This window comes from Mus musculus, chromosome 13, assembly GCF_000001635.26.
Source record: "Mus musculus strain C57BL/6J chromosome 13, GRCm38.p6 C57BL/6J".
Classification (NCBI taxonomy): Eukaryota; Metazoa; Chordata; class Mammalia; order Rodentia; family Muridae; genus Mus; species Mus musculus.
Window position 1 is genome coordinate 18134761 of NC_000079.6, and position 23276 is coordinate 18158036.

A 23276-nucleotide genomic window follows, 5' to 3' on the forward strand; every position below is an offset into this window, starting at 1 on the left:
AGTTTCTCAACTGACTATGTTGTTGTTTTCCTGCCTCAAAGTTTGTCTCAGAGTGTCTGGTTGCTTTATTGTTGCAACAGTTTCCTTTGTTAAGGCATATGTGTTATTCTTCTTGAAGAGGAGAAAAAGGTGTAGGTGTAGTGAGTAGAGGCTTTCCTAGGGCACTAGTATGGCCCCAACCTAGCTCAGTGTGTGGGAAAGATCAACCCTGCTTCCATCCTCTTGCTCTTAGGAGAAGACAGAATTAGTTTTGAAGATGATCTGGGCTTGGCTTGATTAGAACCACAAGAGGAATCTTCAGGGCTCCCTCAAAACAGATCAAGCAACTTTAGCCAGAAACCTAGGGTAAATGCTCCCTGCAGGGAGGAGGGAGTGATGCCTTCTGGAGAAGTTGTCCAAGATTAAGTTGTACACAAAATAGAGCTCTGAAAGGAATAGCAGTGACGGACAGGAGTCAACTTAAAAGTGGCCATGGCTCTGCAGAGGGAATCAAGGGTTTAAGGAATATTGGAGTTGGAAATTTGCAGGCATTCAAAAGTATGACAGTTCCCACATCAAAACAGAATGCAAGGACTTGAAACAGCAGAGATTTTTATGGAAACGGAATGCAAACTGTGTAAGAACAAACCTATTTTGTACATGGTTTCTGGGCCTGTGTGGAACTGGAGCTCAGTATAAGCCAGGACAGATGTTGCTGTGATTCCCTTCCTTCCTTCCTTCCTTCCTTCCTTCCTTCCTTCCTTCCTTCCTTCCTTCCTTCCTTCCTTCCTTCCTTCCTTCCTTCCTTCCTTTCTTCCTTCTTTCTCTGCCTACCTTTCTCTCTCTCTCTCTCTCTCTCTCTCTCTCTCTCTCTCTCTCTCTCTTTCAGTTCCATCTTGCTGCTAGCCTTGATATTTGTGTAGATTTCTGCTAAATAGTTGAACATACCACATATCAACATCATCCTGCTATGATCCCTGCTCATGGAATCACCATAGGCACAAAGTGCATCTTTAAAAGAAGCTGTTAAAAGCATGAATGAAAATCTAGGGAAACAGAAACAACCACCAGCTCTTCAGGTCTCATAGCACACAGTGGGTGTGCTTACCCAGTAGTTCTAAAAAAGGAGAAACCACTGGAGAATAAAAATGTGGATTGGAAGAGGCCCGCGCCTCATGGAGATGTCACTGGGCTGCATACAATTTCTCCACGTAATAAGCTCTCCCCATCTTTAAGGTTCAGCTTAAGTTTTGAGGCAGTGACTACTATCGGTCTTTTGCTAAGGGTCAAACTTACAAGTCAGGAGCTTTTTGTTTTGTCTTGTTTTGTTTTAAACTAGTATGTGAAGAACAGTAATGCAAGCAACAGCCCCCTCCCCAGCAGTTAAAACCTCAAATATACCTATTTAAAACTAGTACAATGTAAATTTCAAACCAAGCTGGAAGTTTTAAAAGATATTCATTGATTTTTCTTTTAGGTTTTTAGGCTCCATAGGTTTAAGCTCTGGCTTAAGCATGAGGATCCTCAGAGCCCATGTAAATACTACAAGGGAATGGTGTGCTGCCTGCAACTCTAGCCTTAGAATGTAAAGATAGGCAGAGATGGGCTTCCCAGAGCAAGCCAGCCACTGAGACTAGCCATAGCTTTGAGTTCTGGCTCTGACTGAGGATCCCACTTACTAAGGTAGAAGATCTATCAAGGAAGGTCTTGGACATCAACTTACACACTCACATGTGCCCATGCACCTGTACACACACACACACACACACACACACACGCATCTATATACAAGTGAAAACACATGCACATACCACATATGCATACACATGAAAAAAAGATCAGCTAATAGAAGCAGTGTCTGAGCAGACTGAGCACAGTGTAGCACAAGGGAAGGGCATCAGGCTACAAGGCTTTGACAAGGATGCTTACTTGGCTACTCTGAGCTCACATGTGGAGTTCATCACAGATGAAGGTCATTTGATCGTTGTCAAGGGATTATCTGGGCATCCTTTGGCTTGGAGTGAGCAAAATATTTTAATACTAATTTTTAGCCCATGGAACATTGGATAGGACCTTCTGACTGTGATGTGGAAGATTCACTAACTAAGATTCTGATCAAAGTTTGTGTGATATTGTCATATAAGAAATATATTCTTGGTCTTTGTGTCCAGAGCATAGCTCCCAAAGCTTTATAGAGTCTCAGGTAATTATAGGAATTCTATAATTCTTATTCTAACTTCTTATTTTTCATTCATTCTTTCTTTCTTTCTTTCTTTCTTTCTTTCTTTCTTTCTTTCTTTCTTTCTTTCTTTCTTTCTCTCTCTCTCTCTCTCTCTCTCTCTCTCTCTCTCTCTCTCTTTCTTTCTTTCTTTCTTTCTTTCTTTCTTGTTTCCAATATACACCATAACTCCTTGGAATTTCTTCATTGAAAGGAACCTTTTTTTAGGTCCTAATTAGTTGACTCCTGGGTAGCTTTAGGAAGAATGGGGGTGGGGCAGTCATTAGAAAAACAAACTATGACTAAAAACAGAGCCTCAATGGGCTGATTGAGCACAACCATAAGTTAGTTGTGTGTGTTTGTGATATGTGTGTGTGTTTGAGCATGCGTGCTCGAGTGTGTGTTCGCGGGGACAGAAGTTTCTGCGCTCACGTCTTCTTGGACTTTACCCTGAGTACTTCTTGCAGAGAGGCTGCCTCCTTTATCATGTGCTTCACGACACACTGGCAAACATGTTTCCCTGAAATAAGCCATTATAGCAAGTTATTGAGCTGGAAAGGGATGCACTTTATAAGTATGTGACTCATACATTCCTTTTGTGATTGGTTTTGACACAGAAGGGAGATAACTAAAAAACATTCCCCAAATCTATAAAGGTTGTAAGTTCAGTACTGGTTGTGCAAAGTTGGATGCTTACTGGTGATTCTAGACTCTTACACAAGAAGGGCCTAATGTTGGTGTGGGCTTCTTCCTACTCAGGCTCTGCACATGGGTGTCATTTCTTTTGCTTCCAAGCCATACGATAGAAAAATTTCCCCCTCCCAAGTCTCTATCTTGCTGACCACTCACCGTTAATTGAAATGCAATTCATGTAACTGAATACCACCTGGCCTATTAAGTAGTTTCCTTATTAAATTCTAAAAAAGTTAATTCTTATTTGTTCAGTAGTGCCAAGTGAGCAGAGACAGCCCATGTCCACCTGTCTGTCCGTCCATGCAGCTTTCTCTCCATCCACCTACCATGTTGAGTATAACACATTTGTAAGACAGCATTCATTAGTGGAGTGGTTTTGCACTTTTATATTACATGTAATTTTTTTCTCTGTATTGAATTTTGATTCCTTTTCTTTCAGGATCAAATCTTCACAGCTTACTTTATACACACAAACACGTACAAACACACACACACACACACATGCACACTCACATACATACACACCATTGCCATTTAAAATGGGGTATTTAAACACACAGAAAATTGAATTCAGGTAGAATTTGAATCTTTTCCTACAACAACCATATGAGGCATTTCTTTATAAAAAAGATGAAGATATAATAAGATTAATTTTATCTATGAATTTTTTCAGCAGGGACAAAGGTTTATAGCCAAACGCAGAGTTGTATGTCTAGACAGATTAAAGGGCAAACTCCGAATATGTCCCTGCTGTGTAGTGTTCAGCCGCATTTGAGACCAAGAGTGTCCAGGCCAGTGCCCTGAAGGACCTGGGCATTGTAACAGCCTTCCCTAGTGTCTCATTCCATTTCCTACCTACTCACAGCGTCTTCTAGTCTGTATTATCTATGTAGTTGAACATGCAAGCTTTCTTTTCCTTTGGGGAGCATCACCTTGCATTACAAGATCTGCCTGTTCCGTGTGAAAATCCCCACATTCTGGCTTTAACAGGCCTTTCTCTGCTCTTCACTGACACAGGCATTCTCATGTTGTGGCACAGGTGCGTATGCAGCCATGCGGCCTTTGAAACCCATGATTGTTGGACACTTGATGAATGTTGGATTGCGATCTGCATATATGTTTACATGTTGTCTGATTTCTTATGAAAATTCAGTAAAGGTGTACAGAAGTGAGTAAAAGATATTTTTAATCAGACCCATGTATTATTGTGTACTGTTTGCATGTGACAGATAAGCTGGCTTCCCTGGGAACATATGCTAACTCCACAGATCATATATAGATGACTATAGCCATTTTATTAGGGAGGCAGCCTTCAGGCTTGCTTTATTTTGTGAATGGTTGTTTGGAGATTTCCGTCTGATTCCAGCCCACACAGCAGCCTCCGTGTGTCACTGAAGGTGGCTCATTGTTCACTCACATATCCGCCCACAGGCATGTTCTCCTTTATTTCCTCTGACACCTACAGACAGAATGGCAGGGGACTTCAAACACAGAGGAAAGTGGCTTGACCCTCCGGCTGAATACCGGTTGTTGGTTATTTCAGCTCAGAGCTGTTTGCCCAGGCCCTGCAAGCTGATCAGTTTCTACCTTTGGAAATGGCAGGTCTGACTCAGCATACCAGAATCCCCTGAAAATGGAGCTTGCTCCTAGCTTTCACTAACACAGGGGTGTACTGTGGGGGCCAGCTGCCCTAAGGAGTCAAATGGCCTTGAGCACAGATATCATTCCAATATTGGCCTAGTAGCCCTAGAAAATGAGGGAGAGAGGGAGGAAAGAGAGAAGCAGGAGAGAGAGAGAGAGAGAGAGAGAGAGAGAGAGAGAGAGAGAGAGAGAGGAGAGAGATTGCAATAGGCAATAAAAAGGTCACCATGATTAAATGGAGCCAGAAAGAATACTTACTGCTGACTAACTGGCCCACGCTCAAAGCTGAAGAAGAGGAGGATGAAGAGGAGGAGGAGGAAGCCTGTCGCACGGGACTGTGAGAGGTGGCAGCTTGGCCATGAGCCAGGTGCAGAAGGTTGCCTTGGGTGCCTGCTTGACCCACTGATGTCTGGGAAGATTGGTGAAGCTACACAAGGGATGTAAAAAAAACACACACAAAATGAATGGAACGTGGTGGGAAATGCTAGGGAACGGACATTTCATCTGTGGTTGATTCATTTTATGTTCCCGAATACAGTGTCTACTTCTTGGGAAGAGCGCTATACCCAGGCAGGATTTATTTTTTGCGTATATAATATGTTGTTGCTTGCTTGACAGGCATTTTATTAGAAATTCTAAATATATTATTAATTCCCTACTTGGCTTGCCAGAATACCCAATTTTTGACATTTCTCAGGCGTAGTGTGTGACTGAACTTTTTTCTGCCTGTTTACACAATTCCCACCCACCTGGGAGGCTTCTCAGGCTGGTGTAGAATGGAAACAACACAATTCAAATGCAAAGCTCAAACTTGACGTTGGGCCTGTGCCCATCATTCGAAGAATTGATAGTTTAGGGGAGGTCCCAGTTTAGGCTGGCAGCTCCACTCTCTCACTTCCAGTTTTGGATGCCTTGTGCAAAACCGATGACATGACATCCTCTAGAAATCTGGTAATCGGAGCAAAGATAGAATATCCCATAATATATGGAGGTCTCAGTTGCTACTTTTATGGGGGGTGGAGAGAGGGTTTGTCTATGTAGCATCAGGTATCCTGAAACTTGCTCTGTAGACAAGGCTGGCCTTGAACTCAGGGCTCAGGGATCCGCCTGCCTCTGCATCTGAAATGCTGGGATTAAAGGTGTGTGCCACCATTGTTGGCTTGCTACTTACTTTTAAAAGATATTTTATTTATTTATTTATTTATTTATTTATTTATTTATTTATTTATTTATTTATTCTCTCTGTCTCTCTGTGTGTTTGTGTGTGTTTCTGTGTCAGTGTCTGTGCACGTGTGCATGCAGTGCCTATGGAGGAGTCAGAGCCCTTGGAGCTGAAGTCACACGAATTTGTGAGTGAACTGATATAAGTCCTGGGATCCAAATGCCTGTCTTCCTCGCAGAGTAACACATATTTTTATCCACAGAACCATCTCTCTACCCCCTTAGCTACTTTCTTACTCTGAGCTAGCTCCTGGATTAAGGGTATGTTCATGGACTCTTTAGCTGAATTCTCACACTACTATTGCCTCCATAGAGGGAAGCCAGGTTAGTTAGGGGAGACCTGGGGTGTGGTGGTTCATCCTCTTGGTGTGGAAGAGCTGGTCTCTGGACATGTCAAGTTTGGTCCTGGGGCTTGTGTCAATGATTACAACAACACAAAGAAGAACTAATTTACTTTTAAAACGTTTTTGAATTTTGTCTCATGTCTGTTTACTTATTACTCCTTTAAGGCCTCTCAAGGAAATGGGCTCTGAGAGGTTGAGGAAGGAGAGAGGAGAAAAGTTCCACTAGAAAACTTGGAGGGATCTCTCCCTTCTTCCTGGGTTGCCCTTCTAAAAAGATGTTCCAGGAGCTCAGGGCCCTAAGGAATTTGAAGGTTAGCCTTGGCAGTAGCCACCCTAGTTAATTATAAGCAATATTTGGTTCACACTAAAAGGCATGACAAGGTTTTATAAAAGTGGGACAGCCTGGAAGTCAAATCAGAGCAGGCAGTAGGAGCTGTGCACTGAGTGAATTAGCCTCTGACTGTCATATCTAAGAGCCTTAGACACTTCAGCTTCAATTTGCGTCTGCCTCTCCTCCCTCCGTGTGTTCATTCTCCATCATTTTTGAAGATACAATTTTCACATAATAAAACACCTGTGAAACCATCATTATAATCAATACAGGAAGCTTTATTGTTTTATAAAGTTTCCGCTTGCAAGCAATGTCTACCCTCAATTCTCCACCTTGACTACCATTGCTCTGCTTTCTCTCATGATAGAGACACTTGGCATAATTCTAGAAATGGTGCCATATGACACACCCTTCTTGTAGCCCCCTTACTTTGCTTGGCAGACTGTTCACAGATTCATCCAATCTGTTGGGTATTCCAGTAGTTCATTCTCTTTGATAGCAAAGTAGTAGTTCACTGCCATGATGTGCATACCATTCCACAATATACACATTATACTTTTCATCCATTATTTTTGTTGATAGATATTTGGGTGTTTCCAGTTTGAGAACATGATCAATAATGCTTTTTATAAACATTTGTGTTCAAGTCTGTGAGTATACTTTTTTTAAAAATAAAAGTATGAGTAGAACTATACTTCAAATACTGATCGTACTGTAAATTCATGCTGAACTTTCTAAGAAATTCCAAAATCGATGTCCATTTTACATGGACACCAGCAATACATAAGAATTCCAGTTTTTCTTTTGTCATCACTAGCACCCTAGTCTATCAGTTTCTTAAACATCCCTATGTATTTCTAGCCATTCCAGCAGTTCTAGTAAGGGGTGACCCTAGAAACATACTTAAAGCTATTGCCTACTGTGCACTTCCCCTATGCAGTGGTCAACGACAATATCCATACTCACTAGCTATTCCTGCACAGCACATATGCCTCTCGTGTCTATAAGTGCATGACTGGCCCATATGGCCTCTGAACATCAGAATCTAGATGCCTACTTGCCCCACAATGAAACTGCCTGCAGTTACCATTTAACTGAACACCCTTGTTACTTAGATACTCTAAATAAAGTATTGATTGTGAGCCAAAGATGGTCATAACTGACAAGAGGAACAGAGATTGATAGGCATCAAACAACTGCCTAAGGTAATTAGCCGATCTGCTGAGCATATAATCAACAATTAAATCCAGCAAATTTTATGTTGTAGGGCTGCCTAGTAAAGATGAAATCCATTTTAATTTACTTTACAAATTGTGATAGATATTTCACATCAATCTTCACCCCTAACATATTGAGTTGCCTTTCCAAAGACTGGTGCAGGGAAAACATATTTACAGGTTTGAGATACTGGTCAGGAGGAAGTTCTCTGGCTTCTCATTCCACTAATAGTTCATTGGTTCTGGCTGTGATAAAGTGTCATGCAGGAACTGGACAGGACTGTAATCAGTTGAAACATTTCTTCTGTAGACATGACATAGTCAAGAAAAGGATGGCCACACTGCAGTGTCACTTAGGAATCATGAAGGCAAGCTGGGATTTGTGGATAATTTGATTCAGAAGAAGAAATTCAAGAGGAAAACAAGCTAATCTTTTAAAAGAACTTGTTCCACACATGTACAATTAAAGAGAAAGAGTAATCTAAGATTTGAAAGAATTTTAGATATTTTCTCCTCAGAAAACAAACAAACAAACAAAAACCCAAAACATTTGTTAAGGGGATTGAGGTTTTGGTTTCTTTCTTGAGTTCTGCTAGACAGTTAAACAAAAGTGTATGAGAATTCTTAAAGGCTTTGAACTTGTAAAAAATGAATAGGTTGTAATGCCACCTTTCTTCCTGATTCCAGTTGCCACTGTGGACATTTAGATGCTAATTTAAGAAGCTCTGTGAGAAGTCAACTATTCGATGGATCACAGGGCCCCCAATGGAGGAGCTAGAGAAAGTATCCAAGGAGCTAAAGAGATCTGCAACCCTGTAGGTGCAACATTATGAACTAACCAGTACCCCGGAGCTCTTGACTCTAGCTGCATATGTATCAAAAGATGGCCTAGTCGGCCATCACTGGAAAGAGAGGCCCATTGGACACGCAAACTGTATATGCCCCAGTACAGGGGAATGCCAGGGCCAAAAAATGGGAATGGGTGGGTAGGGGAGTGGGGGGGGGGGTGGGAGGCTTTTGGGATAGCATTCTAAATGTAATTGAGGAAAATACGTAATAAAAAAATAAGAGAGAGAGAGAAAAAAAAGAAGCTCTGTGAGCTCAGCGGGCGCTGTGTGGTGTGTAAAGTAATCAGCTCCTCTCAAAGCTCTTTCCTCAGAAACAGAGGACCTTGATGGCAGCACAGCACTTACTTCTGTGCAGCTAGTTTGTCAAGGTGACATGAGTTGGAGTCAGTTGGAAAGGAGGGACCTCAATTGAGAAAATACCCCCACCAGATTGCTCTGTGGGCACAGCTTGGTACAGTTTATTATTTTGGATGAATGGTAGAAGGACTGAGTTCACTGTGGGTGGTGCCACCTCTGGGTTGTTGGTGGTCTCGGGTGCTATAAGAAAGCAGGCTGAGCAAGCCATGAGGAGCATCCCAGTAAGCAGGGGTCTTCTGTGGCCTCTGCTTTGGTTCATGCCTTGAGTTCCTCCCTGAGTCTCCTGGAGGATGGATTATAACTAAGGCAAAATAAACTTTCCTCCCCAAGTTTCTTTTTGTCATGCTGTTCCCTCAGGGCAATAGAAGCCTAAGGAAGAACTATCTTCTACCCAGCAGACAGCAATGCTTTCAGAAGAACATGGCACTGTGTCTTGGATACTCGAAATTTAATGATTTTAGTATATTAATTTTTTAAAATTATGCTTAGAACTGTATTTACAGAAGAAGAAGTTACTGACAATTAAAAAAAAAGTCCTTTGCTTAAATATTGGCCAAAAAGGCCTAAAGCATAACTGGCCACAGAAATTGGGGAAAGGCAAGTGGGGCACTGTGAGTAACCGGAAGCACAGCTAACAATAGGTTTCTCTGTTGGATGTTGATGGTATATTGTAGATGAGGCAGCAGATTCCTGAAGAGAAAGTGATTGGCCAGGAACAAAATAACTAGAGCACACCAGCCATGGGCCCTGAGATCCAACTGCATGGTATTGCTTCTCCTTCAGTGTAGGCCAAAAGTCAGCAAGTCAGAAAACAGAAGCCATGGCTGGCAGAGTGAGAACCAATGAGGTGTCTGAAGAGCTGACAATCCCTAGAGTAGATCTATCCACTTGAAAAAAACCTTACTTACATTTCTGTCCTAATGAGTTTAAAATATTATTCTAGTTTAGATATTCCTCTACAGGCCCACATGTCTTTAAAACTTCATATTTTTGCAAATAACATGACATGTTAGGTAACTGGTATCACCTGAGGACACATTAGAGATGGACAGATTATCCTCTGGTTGATAAAATTAGTTCTGGTGCCGACAGTACTCCAAAGTTACATTACTTGGTGTTGTCCTTTATGTAATAAAATTCTCTGTTTGCTCACTGCACCTTCGTGAAGCTTCTTAAAGGAGCTGTAGTTGACTTGTATCTGAGTTCATTTAATCACCTCCTTGCCCTGCTGGTGCTGTGAGCCAGGTGCAGACAGGCTGAGCACATGGGGAGTGAGCTCACAAGGGAAGTCAGGGACAGTCCTTGTTACACAGAAGGCCCTAAATCTGTCTCACACATGAGACAGCCTAGAGGGAGACAGGACTCAGCCGGACCTGGAACCCCCATGCTACCTCCCACAGGCTGGCTTCATGGGATTGCTAACACTCATTGGCACTGCCAGTGTGTTTTATATATTCAACAAAGAAAGAATGAAATGGCCGTATCTTAGAGACAATTTTTGTGTGTGTGTGCTCGAGTGCATGCGTGATTTTTTTTTTCCCATGTGGCTGGTTCCTTGAATCTTGCCTGTGTGATCTTTGATAGTGTTTTAGATTCTGGAATAAAACATCTTTCATCAACTCCATGATAATATAAAAAGTATGGGTGGCAAGTATCTTGGAAAATGAAAGAAACATGAGTGTGCTCATCAAGTTGGGAACAGATTGCAGCACAGAAACAGTAAAATTCACCCAGGGAGCTTCACGTAGGAAGAACGATCTCCAGGCCTGTAAAAGCCAGTGGGGGATGTCTGGCCCATCCCCAAGTACAAGAGTGACAAAGTCAAGGTGGAATCCCTGAGGGGTGAGAGAGAGGTGGGAAGGAAGAATCTTGCTTGTATGTGAGGTTGTGGGGCATTAGAAGAGGACTTAGTGGAGCTTTCAAAGTGCAGGCAGGAGAACACCCCAAAACAACTGATGGACTGCTGCCTGTGCTCAGCAGGGACACAGGGGAGTGTGAGCTAAAGTGCAGAGCTGAAACAAAAAGAGTTCTGTGCAGCTGAGATACTGAGGTGAGAGATCGTAGGGAGGAGGAGCAGATGTAGGGAAGGTGCTGGGTGTCTTCAAGGATGGTTCTGGAGTGCCCAGTGCCTTAGGTGGTGAAATAGAAGTCAGTAGCCATGAACACACTGACTAATCTTTCCTACGCTGGGGATGGGTTTATGTGAATAAGGCTGAGTTAAGCTGGCCCCCATCTTTCAGACTTGTGATGATAAATAATTTGAGGAATGAAAGCTGAGGTGAGGGAGTGATGGGGTGGGGAGGTGTGTGTGGGTGAATCACAGAGAAGGGCTGGTGGCCCAGATCCCACAGGCTGCTGTTGGTCAGGGAACTTGGGCAGAGGCATTTCAGGGTGCATGCTCTACGGAGAACACTGTCAAGTTGATAAGCACTTTCTAATCTGCTATCTGCCTGGAATAGCCACCAAGCTGCAGATTTTAATAAAGAGTCTTACAGTGAAGACCATCAACTCCGAGGCCACGGATATGACAAAAATTGTACAGGCCAAGGAAGGAGCCCTGCTCATGAGCTAAGGCTGTCTTTTGCTGGTAACTAGCTGGAACGTGGGCAGACCTCGACTACAATGCTCAAAAGGTTTTGCCCGCCATCGTGGGTTGAGACTTTATGGTGGTGCTGAGGAAAAAAAAGAAACCTTACTCTACTTCCAAGAAGCATAAGCACAAGAACAGCAGGGTTGTTGGCTGTCCTGAAATACTACACGGTGGATAACATGGCAGAATTAGTCTTGTCCGTCAAGAATGGCCTTCGGATGAATGCGCTGCTGAGGATTTCACAGGCAGCCATGTTAACAGACAATTCTGTGGCAAGTGTGTTCATCAAAACGCAAGACACAAGTAATTAATTGTGTGAGTTAATAAAAACACAATAACTGAAAAGGAGACAAGACTATGTGCAATAAGCAAGGGTATTTCGTATTTATTTGAGAAAAAGATGATAATTGCCTGGCATTTTAGGAGAACTGGGTTGTCCCATCTGCTTCCTGTCAGCTTTCTAGTAGCATTGAATGTTCAGAGGAAAACCCCAAAATCTTTACTTGCAAGGCAACCTCTTGGTATATTAATTTTTAAAAGTTGGTGTTCCACTGTATAGGTTGAAACGTTTGCTTTTCAAATTTTCCTTGTGAGACAATAATTCCCCTTAACATTTGCTAGGGTTTAGTCAAATGAAGAAAAACCACACTGAGAGAAAATGATGATTTATGAAGAAACCATGCATTCAGTCACAGGGCAAACCTGTGATTGGGAGCTGTTCTCTGACCTAAATGAGTCTCAAAGTTGGGGCAGCCACAAAAACTGGGGCAGGAAATAAAAGGCTGCTTTTGAGCTCCACTAAATCTTTTAGTTTTTATATGTAAAGCATTTCCTCTGGCTCTCTTTCCCATCTTGTTCTTTATGTACTTGCCCTGCTCACCAGGTGTCTCTGGTCTGGTAGGTTCTGTGGAGCTTTATTTAGAACTATTGGATACTGGTATACTCTAAAAAAAAATACTGTTTCAGACAGTAACTTGATAGGCTCTTCCAGATCGAAGAGTGCTAGAGACTCCATTCTTAGATTTTATTCAGGTCTTCTGAGTCAGGGTTAGGCAGATGGAAAGCTTAACCTGTGGTTAGTACTATTTAAAACTTCAAGCAACCCACTCCGGGTCATTTGACCTGAGAGCTTTATTCTTTCTTAACATGGATTTCCTTCTGTGTAGGGGTTAGGGACTCTGATTTCTCCTGAAATCTATGACATATTTTACTGTCAGAATCACACTCTTTTGAGATCCAGCATTTGTCATACATCACTCAAAAAACTAAATTGAGAGGCTTCTGACTGGATGATAGAAATCCTTAAGTTTTAGTACTTGTACATATTATAGTTCTTTAATGCAAAGGGTAATATTTAAAGAAAAATCAAAGGCCACTGTTGCCATACCGCTGAGGTTAAAGCTTTTCGAGTTTGATTGTGAGTGTTTTGATGCTTACAATCATAGCTATTGCCCTCAGTACCCAAGCCGGCATATCTATTGATAATTTTCCCAATCCCGCGCCTAACTTCATGCTCGAAAGTGTTCCAATTACAGCTAATGCCGAGACAAACTTCTCTATCGCTACCACTCTCCTGACATTTGGGGAGCTGGTTCACCTTGGTTCCCTCAGCATTTCCTGGAGCAGGATAAGAAAGAGGCTTGATGCCTGCTATGACTTGAAGGGTGGGGGTGACCTTCCCCACATCCTTTTCTGTCACACTTTGGAATTCTCAGTATGCACACACATATGTAACAGATACATGCAAATACATGCATCATGCAAAGGGCATGATTCCTCTATTTGGGATACTAGTTGTGACTGACACAAGTTTGCCAGGTTGTAACAGTGGAGTACCACCTGTTTCCTCAGTACTAGTGAGGTTTCATTCTAGAGGAGACAAGTATAGTTCAGGAAAGCTCTGGAAGTGTTTGTGGATGCTTGGGAGAGACTCTGGAAATATTGCTGACAACTAGCATGGGCCGAATTGAAAAGTGGCTGAATCCCTTTACCTCTGTTCACTTTTGAATTCCAAGGTGAGTGGAACAACTTTACATCAAGTGCAAATTATTTCTAACCTATTCACTTTCCTGAAAATGTATGACTTGGCTTTGCTGGCATAGCTTTTTATTTTATTTTATTTTATTTGTTTTCAGAGAAGGCAGGCATGCCTTGTTTTTCTCCCTAGAGATAATTATGAATAGGCTCAAACAGACAGAAGTAGGGTTGAAGAAGCCAAAGAGGCTGCGTGTAGCGGTGCACATCTTGATCACAGCAGTGGAGGCTGCATCTGCATGTATTCAAGGAGGTCTGGTTTACTCAGCAAGTTCCATGCTAGCTAGGGCTGCACAGTGAGAAAGAGAGAAGCTTGTTGGAGAAACAAACAATCAAATGGCCCTTTGTAAATAACAAGAGGTGACTCCGGGCACAGAAGTCTAACTTAAAGGTGGGTCTCTCAGGAACTTCTTCCTGGCCTGGGGTCTAGCTGGGAACAATGGCTTCCATGGCCAAGATTAAACTTGTAGTGCAGCGAAACAGGCCCTGGGTTCCACGATGTGTTTCCTGGCACCAGGCACCTCTTGCTCACTGATGTCATATTCCTCTCAGTTTTATTTTCTTTTTCATGACATCTGCCATGGAGTGAAGTTTCATATCTGAACAAGTCTTCGAAGACTGTGCATCTCTTCCTTGCTCAGTTGTAAACTCCAGGAAAGAAGAGTTCATGGTGCCTGTCTTGCCTACTCACTGACATACGGTTGATGTTCCAAAAAAATATTTCTAGTAAACATTTTTAATATTAATTGAGTAAGCACATGGGTTTCTATAGTGACAATTCTGGAATTTTTTTTAAAAGCACAAATATAAGAATGTGCTTTCATTTTAATCCCACGTGTGAGGATATGAGACTGCTTCAGACTGTCCATAGCAGCTGACTATGATTTGCCTCCTGCTCTAGCAGACTGTGGTTTGCCAGCTGCAGATAGTTTCTGTGGTTGCATGGTGTATGGAATTCTGACAACTTTTCAGGGGGGATATAAATGCTAGGGCCCTGAAAAATGGGGTTGTTAGTTGTTGGTCATTTATTGAGGTTGGTTGTGGTTTGTTAGTAGCCATGGTTGAAGAAGAAACAAAAGAAAAGAAATTAGATTCAACAGTCCCCCTTTTACTCTCTCTCCTCTATCTTTCTTCCTCTCCTACATAGTGCTAGAAGTAGACATTGGAGGGGGGATTAAGGGTGGGAAAAAGAACCCATAAACTAGCAAAGAGCAGCTACAGGTTTCTGTGCATAGCCTCTGAGTGCTGCTGAGGTGGGAAGGCATGGGTGATGCTGCTGTCTTTGGAGGGACTTTCCTGTGTTGCTGTGGTGAATGATAATATTGGTGCCTTGTTGTTCTCATCTCTTTGCATTTTATTTGGCAACTGCTTGACATCCTACTGTCTCTTGACAACATATGAAGTTTCATCCTCAGCTGCATGTTGGCTCCTAACCTTCACATTCCTTTCTGACATCTTTCTTTTATCAGTGTCCACTTAACCTTAAAACTGGGTCTTAGCCCTGTTCTGCTTTGACTTACTGACTCATCTGGTTAAAAGGTGACACATTTCAAAGTGCTTAAAACAAAACTGACCCACACTTCAAAACGTGCTCGACCTGATGTCTTCTCTGCTGCATTTGGTGCCTGTCCGGATCCTACCATTTGATCATCACTTCTTACCCAGGCTCCTCCCTTACTTAGCCATCACTTCCTCTTTCCCCTTCCTCTCCTATTATTTTTAAGAGCTGGCATTAACCAGACAGATCCTGGATCTTGCTCCTTTTCCTGTTCTTCAGATTATCTCTACATATCTTCTTTATTTTTCAGCTACAGAAAGACTCCTATTGTCAGCTGCTGGTCAGCAGTGTGCTCAGTAATCCTTGCTCGGCTTCACTATTGTCCCCTAAGTGGTTTGTTTACAATGGATAGGTCCTAATTTCAGGTCAACTTCCACATCACACACAGACTTATTTTCTTGGGGGGAAAAACTGAGCACATACTGTCTTCTTGTGTAACCTCCACCTCTGGCAGCTTCCAGGGTGGCATCTTCACTGCCACTAGCAGCTGAGGTGGCAAGGGTATCATGACTGAATTATAGCTCGCTGTATCCCAGACACAGGTTTGACCACTCTGCCCTTCACACGCATTCTTTGGTATCCCTATTCCATGTTACTGCTGTAAAAATCTGAGCAGGAAGTTGCCATGTGACACCTCTAAGATCACACAGAGCTAGAACTTAGCTTTTCCAGTTTGAGTCTACACCCCACGCACAACTGTCCCAGCTTGTTCTGTGCTTCTGCCACAGGAACTGCTCTCGGTCGGTCCCTTAACATGTTGTCATCGTCGTCGTTGTCGTCGTCGTCATCATTGTCTTCTTCATCGTCTTTGCCCTACCTCTGTGCTTACAGTTTTTACTTACTGGAGTGTTGCTAATTCATCTTCCTGGTCAGCTGCCACTCATCCCGCTCTTCCCTGCTCTGTTTCAGGGCCTTCTCTGCTTTATTGCCCCATATAACACCATAATCTCTGGGTTAGAAAGAATATCTCTATTTCTTAGCTAGCATTTAGATGAGTCTTGCTATAGACTATCAAAAATGCTAATTGAACAAACCACTCACAATCTCCATAAAGACCAAGGACCACATCTTTCTTCTTTAGTGCTACATGTTCAACTTCTGGCGTAAACACACAGGAAAAAGTTCAGCTGGAGACACGAGCTCTGGGGGGTACTGGTTAGTTCATATTGTTCCACCTATAGTGTTGCAGACCCCTTTAGCTCCTTGGGTACTTTCTCTAGCTCCTCCATTGGGGGCCAGTACCCCCTGGAGCTCGTGTCTCTAGCTGCATATGTATCAGAATATGGCCTAGTCGGCCATCAGTGGAAAGAGAGGCCCATTGGTCTTGCAAACTTTATATGCCTCAGTACAGGGGAATGCCAGGGCCAAGAAGTGGGAGGTGGGGGAGAAGAGTGGGGGGGAGTGAGGGGAAGAGTATGGGGGACTTTTGGGATAGCATTGGAAATGTAAATGAAGAAAATACCTAATTTTAAAAAAAAGTTCAGCTGGTATTTGGATGACAAATTAAGCTGCCTGTCTTTTACTTCTTCACTTATAGACAGATGTTGTAGTAGCTTCAGCTTGGGATTGTTTTGTGTTTAATAACATTTTTCATTAATAATTAAAGCATAAATAGTCTTGTCTTCTTTTTACCTCTATTAAGAAAACAGAAAATTAAGTATATTGGATAGAGATTAAGAAGGACACATTCTAAGTGACTTTTAGTCACAGTGTCTGTTATAATTCAGTGTGTTCCTGGTTTTAGATTAGGGGGATATTCATGTTATTGCTTATATTTGCTAAGAATAGGAAATAAATCTATGTGTCATCTTGTAAGTATTGATACATTAAGTTTAGTGAAAATAATAAATTTTTTTTTTTTTTGGTTCTTTTCGAGACAGGGTTTCTCTGTGTAGCTCTGGCTGTCTTGAAACTCACTCTGTAGACCAGGCTGGCCTCGAACTCAGAAATCTGCCTGCCTCTGCCTCCCAAGTGCTGGGATTAAAGGCGTGCACCACCACACCCGGTGAAAATAATAAATATTTTTGTAATGCAAATTTGCCTTATATTGAGAGCAAAGAAGAGAAAGGAGGAAAGAAAAAAATATATTGGGTACCCTTATAGAATCAAGTGTGGGACCCTTACCTGCTGGCCTGGCTTGATGGGGGACAGGGTGATACCCTGGGTGTTGATCACAGGCAAGATCTGGTTTCCGATGACGGTGGCAATGATTTGGCCCTGGGCATTGGTTAGGAGCTGGGGTGTGATAGGCTGTACTTGAAGGCCCTGAGTGCCACTTGCTGCTTGACTCGATGGCCCTGGGTTAGGCATCAGTGGAATGGTCCCAATAATCTGCAAGAGATAGGCCTGAACATGAGGAGCCAGCTGAATTCAGGGTCCGCTTGCACAGGGCAAAGACTGCATTGTGCCCTTGTGAAGAATGTTATCAGAAGCTCATTTGCTATCTACAAGCAGGCCAACATGGAGCAAATATTAGGGCATGAGCATTAAAAGAAGAGAAAGCTATGCATGCACTGATTCCCCAAGAGAAGGGAAAAAACTACCTTACTTAAAAATAAAACCAGCTATTGATAGTTAAACATGCAGTTTCTTCCAAGGCTTTCTCTCAGAAACAGGAGGAATAGATTTCTTGGTACTTAAGGCCTTTGTGGACTTGGGGCACTGCATCTTCCTCACACTGGGGATCTAGATGCCCTGAATCGTGGGGACTCCCCTTCCACAGTCTGCCCCTTACATCCTCCATTCTTTTTCTCTGCCCCGTCCTGCCATCCTACTCAATGCCAAGATCAACGTCAGCTTCTTGACCTCTATAATCTTTCGGATCACCAGCCTCAGACAAGTATCCTGCCATGTGTGTGGTTGAGAGACGAGACTCTGGAGACAGGAGGTTAGGATATCATTTCCAGCCAGGCCACCAAACAGCTGCATTTGTTAAGGTACTTCAGCCTCTCAAAGGCTAGTAAATAAATGGTTAACTTCTTTAAAAGTGATGTGACTATTGACAGTTGAAATCAGAAAGATGAGATGTACAGCTTAAATGAAGTGTGTTAAACCGGAACCTAGTTGTTAGGGGTCTCTGTGTGTTTATGGGGTGATCCTTAAGTGTTAGGGGCTCAGGGCTCTGCCACAGGAGGCAGGAGGGGGCCATTGTCTCCAGTGGCTTCTCTTGTCAGTGCAAGTGTTATGTAGGATGATGGGATGGGGCAAGTGGTTAGATATACTTACTGTGAAAGAAGATGCCATGCTCAGTATAGCTACAGAATCTGAAAATGGAGACTCGACTTTACACTGCTAGGGACTTCAACTACAAGCTGTTTCTAAACATGAAACCTCAAGGGGTGTCACGAGGAATGGGTGTGGGACTATTTCTCCTGCTTAGTATACTACAAATTGTCACCAATGGCTGTTCCCTAGTTTTGAGCCATGGTGGTCCATGACTTCACTGTCACGTGACATTCTTCTTCATTCTGTCTTCTTACAAGACCTCTCTGAACTCAAGTGGAGATTAGTCAAGTCTCTCCCTCACAAATCAGACACAAGGGTGAAGAAGAACTCTGTGAGGTAATCTTTGAGAGAGGAGTTGTAGTGACAGAGCTGGGACTGGTGTCCCTGAATGCTTGCTTTTTCATTTGACTCCCGAGCCCCACTACCTGGAAGACACTGAATATTGGATGTTAAAGGACTCCAGCTCTTGGGCAATGCTTCATATTGTGTCTGCAATTTTCTACTGGATGATAAGCTCTCTGTGGACATGTTCACAAATGGTAGTGATTTCTACTGCACAGTTCTCACACAAGGCTTTGAACATAGTTTCTCAGCAAATGATTTTTTTTTCAGTGAATGATTTTAGGGTTTTGGGGTTCAGGATTCCAGATGCAAGCAGGACAGCCACCAGACTATAGCTCTTGGGAAGATGACATTGGACAGCCCTCTTCCCCATCTGTCATTGGTTCCAACATAGCAATCCTGTGGGTTAGCAAAAATGGAGAAGCTGTACAACTATCAGTTATCAGTGGCATTTGTCAGTGGATGCTGATGAAGGTCAGGCAATTATTGTGGAAGTGGTCAGCCATCCCTTAAGGAGATGTCAGGCTTGCAGGTATCCTGAACAAGCAAGCATGCAGTGTCTGTCTCACAGTGACAGCAATGAAAATGTCCCATCAGTGTAAGCAAGGTCAGGAGGAGTCCACATCAATAGATCACAATGCATAAGTACTTTATTGACAAGTGGTCCTACATTAGCCTAAAAGCCAGTTCCTGTGACCCCCACAGGCATTGTAAGAGAGACATAGGATTAGCCTCCTGTCCTTGTCTATACTGGATATAAATGGCCTGCACATGCACAGTGTAAACTTGGCAATAGACCTTCCCACTCTGACTGCCCGGAGAGCCTTAGGTCTTTGCCTTCCCACTCCATCTGATTGGCTGCAGAAGTTGGGTGCATTTAAGTGGAGGGCTATAGATTCTATTTTTGGCAGAATGTCAGTGCGTTTAGGAGCTTGTGGGAGTACGTAGCCTGAGAGAATGCCTCAGAGTAAGGCATGGGACATGACAGCTATAGAACACATAGTGATGAAAAGAGAGGCATCTAGCCCGGAGATGATTGACGTGAGTATGAGCTGACTCTGTGGTAATGAGATGCACTTTCTGGGTGAAGGAAGGAATGGAAAGGCAAATGCAATTGGCTCACCAGCCTCTCCCCTATCTAGGAAGAGCCTCACACTCTAACACTGAGCTGCAACTAAAACGCTTGTCACTGTGTCTTCCCCACCTCTCCTCCCTTTTTACCTGGGTCTGAGCATTGTGTACGGATAAGACAACAGTGTCAGAGCCAGAGGAATCCGAAATGGCCCAGTGGAAGGAGATGTTTAATAGAGTTTGGTTGGGAGGTGAGGGATGCGTGTAAAGTCAGGAAGTTTTTGGTGAAGTTGTGTATTTCTTGGTCGTTATTGTCTTCCTTCCCGAGGCATGAGTATCACCATGTCTGCATTCCAAACACTTGGTGGTACACGTCAGGAACTTTGTAGTAGACTCCAAGATATCAAAATACCCTGGTTTTAATTTGCTAAATTTGTTGAATGGTAGAGATGATCACACACTATATTATCGAAAAATTATCTGTTGAATTATTACGCTCATTCAGACTTCGACGTCTCTTAGCATTTTCACACATGTAATCAGAATGCCTCCAAATATGTTGAGTTCACAGAAGTAGCATAAGGGGACAATAGGAACGGAGGCACACACATCTGACACCTTTCATGCTCTTAATAACTGTCCAGTGACCGATGGAAATTGTGTTTCAAATTAAAGGCCTTGCGAATTTAATTTGATGGTAGGAGGCTTTCAACTCAAGAAGGAAATTAAAACTGTGTGTGGAAAGACTATAGAGAATCTTTGGTGTAGAGATGAAGGCAGAAAATATACCTTTAAAAATTAGCTCCTAAGGGGATCTGAATACATTGGTTACTAAGAGTGCGCTGAGAAGTCCTGATGAAAGGGTTACTTTGCTACATAAACATCCTGCTTAACCCATCTAATATGTGAAACTAACTCATACTCTCTTCAATTATAAAGGACTCTGGCAGAGCAGCTGAATACCTATGGAGCCTTCTATTAGCACTGGGTGGTAGGCCATAGAAGATGCTAAACAGATGCAGGTGAGACAGGGCAGGGTTAATATGTTATCAACTGCAAGGATTCCATCAGTCAAAGGAAGAAATGAGTACTAAATGAATAAGCAAGAGCTTTGTGATGGAAAACGTCTATATCTATGTGGTATGTGTTTAAGAACACTGGGAATGAGTGGATTATTTTAGATAAAGGTGGGGTAGGTTCAGGAAGACTACAGAAGATGCAGGGCTATGAAGTTTAGGTTTAGGGAAAACCTACTAGAAGCTAGTGTATAGGTAAGAGGCATGGGGAAGGTGAATTTATCAGTTTGGAGGAGAGAGAAGGTTGGGACATATCATCCTGCCCTAACCTTCTGAGTACTGGGATTGTGTGCGCCATCATGCTTGATGGCGAACAGGTTTTGTTAGGGGGTGGGGAGGAGGGCTGGTATGGAGCCATTTCCGGTGTGAATATGACAATTAGGGCCGAATACTCTCAAGTGGTGAAAGGCTACACACCAGATCAGTTGCTAGGATGCTACTGAAGTCACCCGAGTATGAAGCCAAATGCCTCAATGAATCCTTAGCACAGAGGACGCTTGATTCATTGGCTTCCACTTCAAAGCACAAAGCACAGCCTACTTCATGTCTAGCTTGCAACATTAGAAATTTTTGAGTGAAGTTATTGCCCCATCAATCGCACAGCAAATAGCTCAGGCATCGTTTGCAATGATCTTCTGTGTCATTGCCCTGACTCTCCACCTGTAATGATTCATCTCTGATGAATGCTTTAACCAGGCTGAGGCCCATACTGGCATTATAATGATAATTTGTGACTTGAAGGAGTTCCTGTTTCTCTAACAGGGGACTTACTTGGTTGTTGCTGTTCATGTCTGCCTGACACTTTCCTTGGAATGAGTTAAGAACGTTAACCGCATTTGAGAAATAAAGTTCATATATAAGAGCAACTAAACAAAAACCATTCCTATGAATAGTGTTCATTGGCACACATAATTTAAAGGATCCCCATTTCTGTAGTAAATTTAGTAGCTTACGTCCAACCAGGACTACCATTCATTCAAAAACAAACAATGCCATCATGAAGATTATTTTGCAACAGTGGCAAATCTGGCAGTTAAAGACCATGTAGCTTCCCAGGCTATTGTTTTAAGACCCTCCTGCACATCAGCCTAACGGGTATTTACAGGGATGTCTTAGGTCTGAAGGACGAAAGTGAACAAATGAATACATTTACTGTTAACACACAGATGACATCGGCTGCAGTCTTAGGCTGGTGTCACAGAGGCCCAGGCACCCAGACAAGTCATCCGATGGGCTGCATGTTGTTATAGTCTCTGATATGCAGTTAAACTCTGCCAAAGGAATGTGATGGCAGATGTCATATTGACAAGTAATTTTGTTGCCATAGCTTAAAAAAAAAAGGGAAGCCTGTCAATGTTGTTCTCAGTGACTTCCTCAGGTCTGACAGTACATCAGTAGAGACACCTCCTTTCCAAATATTTGTGTCACCTCAGCAGTGTTTGGCCAAGCAGCTTTTGCGGATAGAAACGTCACTCTGTCCACACTTGGACAAGGAACTAAGATGCCTGTGAGGGGCAGCCATGATGGTAGCAGCTGATCGCTCCCCATTCTTTCTGTCTGAACACAGTGATCGTCTCCTAGCTCAAGCAGTGTGTTTTCTTCTTCTATATAATGTATCCATTCTAAACTCACTTTTATTCTAGGTTTAAAGCTAGCATTCTTGGAGTCATGATTGCATCTCTGATTAGGACATTGATTCTAAAGGGAAATGGAAATATCACTATTTTGCAACCAAAATTTGTTTTCTGGATACAGTCCAGGAGCCTCTCCCCCGACCCTAGTTTGGTCATGTCCAACATGGGGAAAAAGAGAAATGTGGACACTGACTGTGTTCATTCTATACTTCTATTGTGGATGTTGGAGGTACATTCCTAAAATAATACCCTCCCACTTGGTGTCTTTAGCTATCAGAATTAAAACCCCGTGGCTTATTAAGAGGTTTGGCCACAAATTTAGGAACCCAGAAACTCACAGACAAAAGCATAGCACTAGCGGCATCAGGACCTGTAAACTAGCATTTTCTGCAACGTTATGCGAAGAATGGTGTGCATAAAAGCAAATGCTATAGATATAATAAAACAGTAAAGTCAACCACCTTCCTTAAATGTCTTAGAGACATTAAAACTGATTCTCTTAGTGAGTTTAAGACATACACGAAGGAAGCAAATTCCTCACCGGATAGGAGAGCTAGAGAATGACTTGGCCTCTCACAGTCTCAGTCTGTTCCTCTGTTAAATGGGAATAATCACCGCATAATGCCATAAAATAAGGTATGCAAGGCACTCCACATGGCTTTGCCTAGCAGCTCAGTGCTTGGAATGTTCATGCAGAAATCACTTTTGCTTATGCTCTTGTGAGGCAGCTCCCATGCATTTTCACGAGGCTGCAAAAACACTGTTGTTGACCTGTTTATTTTGAGACAATACATATCCCAGATGGGCTGTAAAATTTCAATCCTTCTGCCTCAGTTTCCAAGTGTTGTGATTACAGATGTACGCCACCACATGTAGCCCTCAAATTCTTTTTAATAT

General features: G+C 42.7%; 1 protein-coding gene across 1 annotated transcript in view; it reads right to left on the reverse strand.

Annotated features, from left to right (window-relative positions):
- Nucleotides 1–23276, reverse strand: part of Pou6f2 (POU domain, class 6, transcription factor 2) — a gene marked incomplete at its 5' end in the record, with an annotated part of 257085 nt that overhangs the window by 9801 nt on the left and 224008 nt on the right. Inside the window, 2 exon segments of the mRNA NM_175006.2 lie at nt 4790–4958; nt 17156–17362. Of these exon segments, the coding sequence (NP_778171.2) occupies nt 4790–4958; nt 17156–17362 (376 nt within the window).